Source organism: Tachysurus fulvidraco, chromosome 7 (assembly GCF_022655615.1).
Source record: "Tachysurus fulvidraco isolate hzauxx_2018 chromosome 7, HZAU_PFXX_2.0, whole genome shotgun sequence".
Taxonomy (NCBI): Eukaryota; Metazoa; Chordata; class Actinopteri; order Siluriformes; family Bagridae; genus Tachysurus; species Tachysurus fulvidraco.
The window spans coordinates 17846823-17859554 of NC_062524.1; the positions used below are offsets into that span (position 1 = coordinate 17846823).

The window sequence follows — 12732 nt, forward strand, 5'->3', positions numbered from 1 at the left end:
TCCTGTTTGCTGAACTTCTAGTGCCCCAGAGGTACACCAGTACAAGCACACATTTTGTATCAATTGTAAAAATCTTTCAGGATCTTCATAATGGTTACAAACAAAAACAAATATGTGTCTAATATGATTGATGTGGCCCGGATCATTATTACGATAAATCTAATCCATTCAACACTTGACTCTCAACATCATTAGTATATTCTTCTGGTTTCAGAGGATAACTGAGATGGGGTTCATGCATTCATTCTTATTTTCATAGAGGGTGCACATACTTTTAACCATATAGTGTAATAAAGCTAACATGCTGTCTATAGGTATTGTAAAATCATGATTTGCCCCTTTTTGCATACTGTACTGGTGAATTCAGTCTCTATTACATCCTGTCCTTGTCTTGTTACCTGATGGTGTTCACCAGGTTTGCTTGTGCCCTGTTATGCCACAACACTGTATCACTGTCGGTTCTGTCAGTTCTGTCACAATGTTCATGTTTTCTTTGTTTCTGGTTAATTTCTAGCTTTGCATCTTCCTCTTAAAACCTCTTTTCTTCAAATCCATGTGACCCATGATAAGAACCTGGATTATGTTTTCTAGACTTGTGCCTATATGTGGCATATGTCCCATAGGGTAAACTACATGGGAGTGAAAACATTTACAGTATGAGGCAGACCCCCTTATCCAGAGTGACTTAAATCTTTATTTTATCTTATACAACTGAGCAGCTGAGGGTTAAGGGGCCCAGCAGTGGCAGCTTGATGGACCTCGTATTCGAACTCACAACCTTCTGATTATTAACCCAACACCTAAACCACTTAAACTACCAAACCCCCTAAAAAAACCTTTTCACTGTCTCCACTAAACACGGCTGGTATCAAAAGTGCAACCAGGTGGTGAATCTGATACAAAACTCAACCTTGCTGTAGATATATTAAGTCATCATTAAAAAAAAAAGGAAGTAAAATAAAAAAAAATCTAATTTCCATATGTGACTGTCTACATGTCCAGCTTTTGTCTTTATAACTCGCCTATAACATTTTTTGCGTATGGGAGACGCCGTTATGCAGAGCAACCTACATTTATCTCATTTATACAACTGATCAGTGGAGTGTTAAGGGCCTTGCTCAGGGGCCCAGGGGTGAGAGTGTTGACAGTCCCTTAACTGTTATAGAACTGATTCCTTATAGAATCGTCCCATGTATATTTAGCGTTTGACAAATGTGCCGAATGTTAGGGGAAAAAAAATATTATTATTAAAAAAAATTATTATTTTTTTACTCGAAATTTAATTTGTAAAGTGTTTTTAATCGAGTAAGACGGTCGCGTTGTAGTGTTTGTCTTTCATTTTTCTCCCCAGCACTTTTCTTCCTTTCAAAGATCTCATCAAAGTCAGTGTGCCATTGTCTTTGGCATGCAATGCGACAGCTAAATTACTAGAATTCACTCGATTCCTCGTGATGTTCGTCCTTTTCCGAAACGCGAATAAAAAGGAAGTTGACGCATGCAAATGAGCGCTCTGGTACATTTAATAAAAGAGGGGTGCATCTGCTTCTCCCGATCCTCTGAGCCTCAACAAAACATGGTGAATCATCGGCGTGGGGATGAACAAGAAACAAAAACACTGACATTTTCATAAAGAGGAAAGACTTGACTTCTGAATGCTAAGTGGGATGGAGTGGTAATATTAACATATGAATGATAATATTAGCAAATGAGAGAAAGGACAAGGGAGAGATGGATAGATAGGGACAAAAAAAACAAAAACAAACAAAAAAAACTTTACACCTTTGCAAAAAACATGTAAACACTTATTTACAGATTTTATTCAGACTTTATTATTTGAGCTTACGTTCAAATGTTATGTCAATATTTATTGAGGGTACAGAATTTCCCACTACCAGATTCAGATGATGTAATGACCATGTTATTCATTTAATCATTTAATTCTGAGCAGAAGCGTCTCATCCTGAGTGCTAACCTATAATCCAAAATGAATTGAGGGGATAGAAAATACGGACCCGAGAAGCAGACAGTTTCCTATAACCCCATAACAGGTTGTGTTGAAATATATCTGCTGTCTGACTATGGAAGACTCATCACTTCTTTCTTGAGGCGATATGGCACAAAAAAACAGATTTAAGTTGAGACATGGCTCAAACGTCTCCTTCTTTATCTTAGATGTCGTATTCGTATTTAAGTCTTAAGTCTGAATATTATACGTATTATCATATCTGTTTTTTCTATGCTTTCACTATTTTCTATCTTTCGACTATTCATGATATTTCAATATACGTCCTTATACATTCTATTTTGTTTCTTTTTTTCCCCACTGTTTTTACTTTTTCTTACTTCTGTCTCCAACATTCGTACATTTCTAAGAATCTGAATATTTTAATCCAAGTCATAAAAAGAATTTCACTGTAAAGATAGAAATCTAAATTCAAATATAGAAGTAGGGCATTTCTGTATAAACTCATTTAACGTATCAGACGTTGTTAGTTTTTCTGAGATTAATTAACGTGTGTTTGTGTGAAAAACGGCGGTTGGTTTATAACACACGGTGTATGATGACGCAGGTTTACAGCTAATGAACATCTGTTCACGTTATAAAAAGCTAACAGACTGTTTACAGTTCAGTGTCCAGTTTAAGTGCTAACAATAAAAAAACACACTACACCATTAAACAAACACTCTACAAACCAGACGCAACAGCAGCAAAGCAAAAACACTCGACTTCTTTACTGATTACCGTTTTAGCTTTTGCTTGTTTTTTTTTCTTTATTCCACGTGGGACTAAAACAAACAATCAACAACGACTCAGTTGGATTTAATAAAAAAAATGATTTGACATCAAAATATGATGTTTCAAACAAACAAAAAGTTGGATGTATGAAAACAATTCAATCAGTGGAACCGACGTAGACGTTTGAATTATGTTAATTTAACTAGCGATTGTTTTTTTTTTTCCCAGTGAATCAGCAATTTCTAATTAGAAATCTTCAAATTTTTAAAGCACAACCAAAAAGTTCTGCCTTTATAAAATCTCAAATCCGAAGCCCATGGTTTCCTGTTTGGGTAAACAGACATGAGTGTTATTTTCAGTCTAGCTAGATAAGTCCTGTATGTTAACAGGAGCATTTCAAATCGTCTGATAGGATAATAAATTATACCAGAACCGACCGAGCAGAATAATTAACTTGTCAAGCAGCGACAAAATCTCTGAGGTCTCTGAAAAGCCATGGCGACGTCTTCGTTCCTCTGCTCATCCTTTCGATGGATGCTGGAAGCCTAATATTTCAGCGTGCAATCTTCATTTGCTCTCTCTCTCTCTCTCTCTCTCTCTCTCTCTCTCTCTCTCTCTCTCTCTCTCTTTAATTTTTAATCTCTCTCAAAGTTAGCAAACAAAACAATAACTCCTCTGTCCTGAACACTTTTTCTTTCCCTGAACTTGGAGTCTCCTTCCAAACACGCTAATCTTTTAACCTGAATAAAACAGGTTTAATCCTGAGGCTGGTTTGGGTTTGATTTGAATTTATTAGAACGGGGGCACGGTGGCTTAGTGGTTAGCACGTTCGCCTCACACCTCCAGGGTTGGGGGTTCGATTCCCGCCTTGTGTGTGTGGAGTTTCCATGTTCTCCCCGTGCCTCAGGGGTTTCCTCCGGGTACTCCGGTTTCCTCCCCAGGTCCAAAGACATGCATGGTAGGTTGATTGGCATCTCTGGAAAATTGTCCATAGTGTGTGAGTGAATGAGAGTGTGTGTGTGCCCTGCGATGGGTTGGCACTCCGTCCAGGGTGTATCCTGCCTTGATGCCTTGATGACACCTGAGATAGGCACAGGCAACCCGTGACCCGAGGTAGTTCGGATAAGCGGTAGAAAATGAAAGAAGGAATGAATGAATGAATGCTCAGAACGCTGATTATCGAAAATGAATTAACACCTTCTGTCCAATCAGAGCAGAGCATTCAGCAGCACAGTGATCACAGAAGATCGACTTTCGTTTTGACTCGTTTTGAATATTTTTTGGGGAATTTATTAAATGTTAAAAATTGAACACTATTGATTTAGACTGTAGTTCCAATTGGTGGCAACTTTTACTATATATCTAAAATGAGTTAGGACTTTAGGATTTTAATGGTTAAAGATCAAATTTTAAGCACTTTATGGCATATGTTCTTTATCTCTATTTATTTCATTATTTCATAAGCTAGCTAAAATAAATCACACAGATGGAAATTTTTTTCATTTCTCATCACATCTTTGCTCATTAACTTATCAGCTGAATCAGTGTGTTAAACACTGATTACACCAACACAGCTATTTATAGTCAGTCCCGTTTAAATCTTTGTGTGTGTGTGTGTGTGTGTGTGTGTGTGTGTGTGTGTGTGTGTATGTGCTGAATCCACTTTGGGATTATTTTATTTGAGTCTCGCTGAAGTTACATCCTCGCTGTGTCTCGACAGATCTGAAAACCGTATTTTCCTTTGGAAACACAGATGTTTTCAAACACTTTCCAAAAAATAAAAAATAAATGCTGTGTGTGTGTGTGTGTGTGTGTGTGTGTGTGTGTGTGTGTGTGTGTGTGTGTGTGTGCGTGTGTGTGTGTGTGTATATACACCCACTCTGAGACATTTAATTTAGATTTGAATTCAAGTATACAAGGATTCTTAATACTGTTTGAATGTGTAAGAGTGTAAATCTGTGTGTGTTTCTGTGTGTGTGTGTGTGTGTGTGTGTGTGTGTGTGTGTGTGTCTGTATTACTAATAGATTTTGCTGAACTGAATCCACTTTGGGATTATTTTATTAGAGGCTCGCTGAATGTCTGAACAAAATATTTATTTGCTTTGTGTGTTGTTTCTAGATTCACTCTGGGACCATTTATTTTGTCTTTCTTTGACTATCAGTGGATTATTAATGCTGTTTGAATGTGTAAGTGTGTAAATCTGTGTGTGTGTGTGTGTGTGTGTGTGTGTGTGTGTGTGTGTGTGTGTGTGTGTGTGTGTGTGTGTGTGTGAGCCAGTCTCACTGCATATTTCATGAGGGTACCAATGTTATAGCCCAGAGGACACACACTCGCACACAAACACGCATTGGTGCACCCACACACAATTGTGAATTCTATTGTTACTTTGAACATTTTAATGTGCTAAGAAGCAACAGGCATCAAGTATAAATTAGCTGTCTTAACACACACACACACACACACACACACACACACACACACACACACACACACACAAAACAGTGTTGAGAATCTACATGGATCAATTTTCCTGTGTGTGTATATGTATATATGTATATATATATATGTGTGTGTGTGTGTGTGTGTGTGTGTGTGTGTGTGTGTGTGTGTGTGTGTGTAGGTGTGTATTGCTCACCATGATGTGGTTGTGGATGAAGCCCTTTCGGTATCGTGCAGGTTTCAGATGAGGATATTCCTCTGTACTGGTCACTCGGATGCCCCACGCCCTCTTCCATGCTTCATACAGCTGCATGTGCACCGGATACACACCCGAGTGATGAGGTGCTACAGCATAGCCCATGTCTACAGGAATACCATGCTCCTACACAAACACACATGTTAGAGACAGATCAACGCTAACTATTGTCCAAATCCTGAATGTTCTCTTTTACACAAATTCCAAAAAATAAATAAATAATTAAAATTACAAAAGTACAGAATGTCCTTTAGATCTGGGGACCTGGGCTGGTGGATCAAAAAGAACCCACAGCAAAACACACAAACAAACATTTAAATACATGGGACAGAAAATGTTGACATTTTGCTGTCTAATGTAACTTAAATATAAAATTGAAAACAAAAGAGTAAAAAAAAAAACATATATGGATAAGATGACAGCAAATACACTTTATTGTATTAATGCATTATGTAAGCGGTGTCTGGTACAGTACCAATATGCATTCATATAACATGTACCGATATATACATATATACCTACATCTCATAGTCTTAAACCCTAACCCAAAATGGGTTTATAGAAAAGCACTTGATTCAGTCCATTTTCCAAACATCGTTATTTGAAACTAGATGAGACACTCAATCGAGTCAAGAAGCTGCGACACGGGGACTTGAAAATATCACTTTTGCTTATGAAGGATAAGCTGACAGAGCATTCATTCATTTTCTACCACTTATCCAAACTTCTCGGGTCACGGGGAGCCTGTACCTATCTCAGGCGTCATCAAGCATCAAGACAGGATACACCCTGGACGGAGTGCCAACCCATCGCAGGGCACACACACTCTCATTCACTCACACACTACAGACAATTTTCCAGAGATGCCAATCAACCTACCATGCATGTCTTTGGACCGGGGGAGGAAACCGGAGTACCCGGAGGAAACCCCCGAGGCACGGGGAGAACATGCAAACTCCACACACACAAGGCGGAAGCGGGAATCGAACCCCCAACCCTGGAGGTGTGAGGCGAACGTGCTAACCACTAAGCCACCGTGCTCTCCGCTGACAGAGCAGCATAAATGAAGTCTATTGTAGGTTTGGCTCAGAATTTAATTTAGAAATAATTCAGGATGTTGCCAGTTCCTGAAGAAACCCAATCCAAAAACAGAGATGCCTAAAAAAAGAGTCTGATTTGGATCCAACTGAAGTTTGATCACGTTAGAACAGCACGTTGGTAAAACATACTGACACATCGGTACCACATACTGGTAAAAATGGTTAACGAATGAATGGACTAATAGTGCCATACCGTCTACCTCCACGTTCACAATACTACATATAGAACAAGTTCAGCATCAGCATCAGTCCCTGGTCCAACGTAATGTCTCAACTATTCCTGATGTAGACGAGAATATACCCAAAAATCATGTTACTGTGTCACTTGGTTTTGTTGGCTCTAAACAAAATAAATCAGCTCCGGCGTATAACCCTGGTGCAGAGCTACAGCGAAGACGATATTACGGAAATAAAAGCAGACGGTGTATGTATGAGATATGGATCTGTCTCCTTCGTGTCTCATACCTATCAATTCTACAGATTTTATGTCCTTTCTTATAGCTACAGAGACACGCTGTGTGCTTTATGTTGTCTCTCTCTTCAATACGAAGGTCCTGGCATGCCGATAACACTCAGTGTGGATGTCATACATTATAAAACATTAGTGTGAGGGAAGGATCTGTTATTCAGGGAGATTTCAGCGAACAAAGTGTAAGGTATATTCACTCCAGTAGAACTTTAGATGTTAGGTTAAGGAGAAGATGTGGACACACACACACACACACACACACACACACACACACACACACACACACACACACACACACACACACACACAAGGAGGACATAATGAAAAAATGCATTACGCCAGACAGAGGGGGAGCACAGCAGGTGTTTAATAGGGGTGAGTACACACAAACACAAACACACACATACACACATTAGAAATAATACTGGCAATGATTAAGTTTGAACCCAGTGGACATATTGGTGTTTAATCACACAGGAAATGAAATGTGTCCTCTGAGCCAAGATCCAGAAACAGTATGTGTGTGTGTGTGTGTGTGTGTGTGTGTGTGTGTGTGTGTGTGTGTGTGTGTGTGTGTGTGTGTGTGTGTAAGTAAAACAGTGAATGTAAGGTTCAGGACCGAGCATGCATGAGTCATTTCATGGTTTACCAACTGCGACTGGACCACATGTAATAAAAGTGGGAGTGATTTTGTGTATGTGTGTGTGTGTGTGTGTGTGTGTGTGTGTGTGTGTGGTTGAGTGTGTGAGAGTAAGACGTGCTAGTTCGCTCCTGATCTCTTAACCTTTATGTAAAAAAGCCACAAGAAACAGCCTCTGAATCAGACATCAACTAAAGGAACGAGACTGAACTTTGAACCCTGGTCCATTTGAACGTTTTGCGTGTGGAGAAAATAGAAACAGTATCACCACGACGTATAATAAGTGATCGGGTCTCCTATCAAATCTCAGGGTCAGGTGACTCTGGTTCAAAAGACGTGCAGGGTTCACGCTCTGTACTCTTAATGGATGCAGGATCACATGATATGGTTGTAACTGATGCGGTTTGAAGAACACAATACCGTTCTGTATTATTAAACGAATTAAGAAACTAGCGTAAAGGTTTACGACACCGGTTTTGATGAATTTTGGCTCTCGGCTCATTATGACCTTCGGTTTTGGGAGCGATCTGAGTAAAATATGATTTTTTTAATCTAATAATGCTCCACTCTGGGAATGAGTCTCACTTTAGGAATCTAAAAATATTTCACTCGAAATGAAAGAAGCAAATTCATCAATTAGATAAAGAGTCCCCTGTTTCGTATGGTTTCTTTAATCTAACACATATGAGAAAATTACCTCAGTGAATATTTAAAAAATGTTCCATTAATCAGAAAAACAAAAACAAAGAAATTACTGCTCTCTGGAAAAGAAAAACACCCTAAAATCCGATGTGCGTTTCACCTCATTTAAAGATATTAGCGGCAGGTTTAAGCAAATCTTTAGCCAGACAAATGCAAGATCTCTTAATATGAAAAACATGTAGTCTCTCCTCTATTTCTCTCTCCTAAATGCAGGCATCGCCCCAAGGAATGAAGAAAAACAATAAAAGCTTTAAAGACAACAAAATCCCAAGCCCAGGCGGCTTTCTGAGTGAAACCTATAAGATATTCGCTAATGTTTTTTTTCCCCTCTGTATCTGCCAAAATGTTTTCTCAGGCCCTTGAGGACGGACTCTTGCGACAGACACTTAACAAGGCTTTATATATCCGTTATTCCAAAAAAGAAAGGAAAAAATAAAAACTGGCACCCAGAGGAGGTTGGAGGGTTTACACTGATCTCAATATTGATCAGAAAATATTGGTAAATAGACCCTGTAGGTATAACGGATAATAAAATGGCCCATCTGGACCAGATTGGCGCTATCATTTGCTAAAACAAAACAAACAGTGGCCAAATCCTCTCCTGGGGGACTCCTAGTTCAGACCCCCCCTTTAATTACCAGGCTTGGTACAGTCTAAGAAAGAAATCTGGCTCTGCAAACATTTCTTCGGTTTTATCCCTCTGGGTAAAGCTGTTTTCTTTCTTCCTTTTCTTTTTTTTTAATACAACAGTGTTTTCCTTCAGAAAATCTCGTATTAACCATCCTTGAGGAACCCTTTTGAGTTGAAATCAAGAAACTGTGCTGCTTCTAATGGCTGCTGAACATGTTCCTGAGGTTATTCCTCCAATTCAAGTCATACTATATACACCGTTCAGAAATAGCATTAAAACATTTATTATGTTGTTACCGAGATACCTGGAAAGGAACCCGGGAACGTTCTGCTGGGAAACCTGAAGTCCTGGCATTCATCTGTATGTTATTTTTACAAGTACCAGGGAAGTGGTAACTCAGCTGTCTCTGCTGTCTCTGCTGGGCCCTTGAGCAAGGCCATTAACGCTCAATTGCTCAAATGAGAAACGTAAGTCACTCTGGATAAGTTAGTCTGCCAAATACCATAAAAGTAAATAGAAGTGCGTCTACTCATCATTGTATACCAAGTAAACATATGATGTTTAATGATAAAGCATTAATCGTAGGAGATTTTTAACATTCACGTTGATGATACAAACAATGCTTTAGGACTCACATTTCTATACTTACTAAACTCATTTGGGCTTAAACAAAACATCACTAGAGCGATTCATCGTCAATCATATGCTAGATTTAATAATATCACACAGAATAGATGTCACTGATATAGATATCATACTTCAAAGTGATGACATCTTATTTGTACACACTACCTGTAGAACAGACTAACTGTGTCTCACCACGTTATCGACTCGTTAGAACTATTATTCCGACCACAAAAGACAGATTCACAAATAACCTGTCTGATCTGTCTGGACTTCTTACTGTACCCTTAAACACAAACGACCTAGATGTAATGACTAACAGCATAGACGCTATACTCACTAGCACATTAGACACTGTTGCCCCAATCCGATTAAAGAAAGTTAGAGACAAAACACCTGCACCATTGTATAATAGTCATACTCACACCCTCAAGAGAGAAACCCGTAACCTCCAAAAAAACTAAATTAGCGGTTTTTAGGACAGTATGTACAGCTATAGACAGGCTCTAAAAACTACTAGGGCTGTGCACCTGAGCAAACAAACAAACAAACAAACAAATAAATAAATCAATAAATAAATACACAAATAAACTTGAATTGAATTGAATTAAATCTCTTCATGGTGACCGTGTTCCCTAATGGCAGTGTCCTCTTTCGACAGGATAGTGCTGCCTGTCGCAATGTAAAGATTGTTTAGGAATCATTGTTTGAGGAACATGACCAAGAGTCTGAGGTGTTGACTCAGCCTCCAAATTCCCCAGATTTCAATCTGATTGAGTGTCTGTGGGATGTGCTGGATAAACTAGTTTAATCCACGGAGGCCCTGCCTCACAAGGTATAGGACATAAAGAATCTGCTGGTAAAGTCTGGGTGCCAGAAACCATTTCAAACCTTCAGAGGTCTTGACTCCATGCCTTAAAGGCTGTTTTGGCTCATCGGTTTATGTTGATTATCTTTTAGCCACCAAAGGAGAATCCCACTGTTCTATGGGGGATGTGTTAGCCTAGTAGTTAAGACGTTAGACTACTGATCGGAAGGTCATGAGCTCAAATCTCAGGTCCACCAAGCTGCCAGTGCTGGCCCATTGAGCAAGGCCCTTAAGACAATTGCTCAGACATTGTAAGTCACTGAAGAAAGGTCTCTGCTAAATACCAGAAAGGTAAATGTTCTACATGAAAAGATGTCTGGCCATCAGATCTTTCCCTTGATAAGGAATTTGACCATCATAGATATTTCTTTCATCAGAGATCTTTTCTTTGTATTCTCTCTCTTCAAGGCTTCACTCTGTTTAAATGCTTGGCTGCACTGATGAGCAACAAGCTACATGTTGTGTGTGTCAACACACTTGGCCAATAAATCTGATTCTGATTCTGATGTTCTCCGTATAACCTTAAGCATGCTTCCAGGTTCTCAGGTTTCCTTTCACCTCTCAATGACATGCCAGTAGGTGCATCTAAATATCCTAATTACGAGTGTGTGCATGGTATATACTGGCATGGTCTGGAGTCTTATTCAAGATGTATTCCTCATGCAGTGCTCCCAGGATAGACTCCAGACCCACCAAGACCTTGATTAGGATAAAGTGAACGAAATAATGAACTTCTTTTTTCTATTGTACCTTTGCCAAATATTATCATTTTTTTGCTTGGACTTGTATCTTTCCTGTTCAAAAGGCCCTTCAAAAAGAAAAGGAGGACTTGCTGACTTTCGAGTCTGTTTCTTTAAGGTGGACTATTGAGCGGACTTGACTGCAAAAGGAGCGAGACTGCCTTCATCCTTCTGGCGGCTCCAGACAATCTGTCTATGCTGAATGAAATTGTCAGAATCTTCAAACAAATCTAGCTACTTTATGTTGATGCCACAAGCAAGTAGTCAAGGTTCCAAAGGTTGTTAAAGACAAGTGCCCGTTGAGGTCCTAAGTTTACATCCCACTTGCTGAAACTGCAAAATGTTAATTTAAAGGATTTTTTTTTATTTAGTTCTACTAGAGGTAGGGGTTGTAAAATTTGAACAATGTGCACCAATCATCCTGTTGAAAACTTTACACCCCTCCCCCCTAACTCTTAATGTATCATGTCACCTTCTTGACCATCAGTGTTTGCACCTTGTGTAATAGTGTGTACAAATTTGAGTTGATCTCGAAATCATAGAAACAGGTCAAATAAGCAAAGATTGTGCAGGAGCTGAGGATTTCTCTGAAGAACTTTGGGCAGTTTTGCTGCTCAGGACAAACAAGAAACTCATTAAAACAATCCCAAAACATAAAGTCAGTCTCTGATCATCCAGCAAACAAAATGCTGGGTTAAGAATTGAGGGGATGTAAAGTTTTGAAGTTAACTTGTGCAAATTCAGTTACTATTAACATACTAACTGATACGGATATAGTGTCTCTTATTTCTTGTCAATTATTACCATTTTGCAAATTCTAGAGCCAGAGGGACGTAAACGTATGACCTCATGTGTATGAAGATGGGGAATCCCTTCCAAGAGTAGGCTGAAGTACAAATGCAGTAAATGTTAATGAAACAAACAAACACGGAAAACTTTTAGAAAGTGTTCTTTCATTCATCCTCAGGAGAAGCGTGCTTTGGGGCATGGTGCTTTAAATGAAATTAGGCTAATAGTTTGGTTAAATTTTGGAAAATACACACCCTCTATTTTCCCTCTGAAATCTAAATGTAGACCCGAGAGTCACACGTTCTGTACACATTCTTATATATATATATATATATATATATATATATATATATATATATATATATATATATATATATATAATTTTCCGTTGATACCTCACAGTCTTTTCTTTTTAATAAGTGCCTTGATCGACATTCTACATTGTTTTGAAAGCACAAAATCCATCAAGTTCCCTTCTGCAAATGTAATTACAACCCAATGCAAAAATGAAGCAGGATGCAGCTCCCTAAAGAGATGCAGAAGAATTGTTTGGAAGGCTACCCGCTTAATAAGCTTATTCATAAAAGACAGAGCATTTCCAAATGTTTCTCTGCTGTGTGACATGTTAATTAAAGACAGTTTGATTTGCTGGTTTTGTTAGCTTTTTTCTTTTCTTATAAAAAAATTAAAAAATAAAAATATTTCCTTAAGGAATATATCCTTTAAAAATCCTTGA

The 12732-nt window shown here is 38.6% G+C and overlaps 1 protein-coding gene across 1 annotated transcript in view; it reads right to left on the bottom strand.

Annotated features, from left to right (window-relative positions):
• ndst3 (N-deacetylase/N-sulfotransferase (heparan glucosaminyl) 3) overlaps positions 1-12732 on the bottom strand; it is a 67458-nt gene that overhangs the window by 34564 nt on the left and 20162 nt on the right. Inside the window, exon 6 of the mRNA XM_047816165.1 lies at positions 5374-5559. Within this exon, the coding sequence (XP_047672121.1) occupies positions 5374-5559 (186 nt within the window). The remainder of the gene's footprint in view (positions 1-5373; positions 5560-12732) is intronic.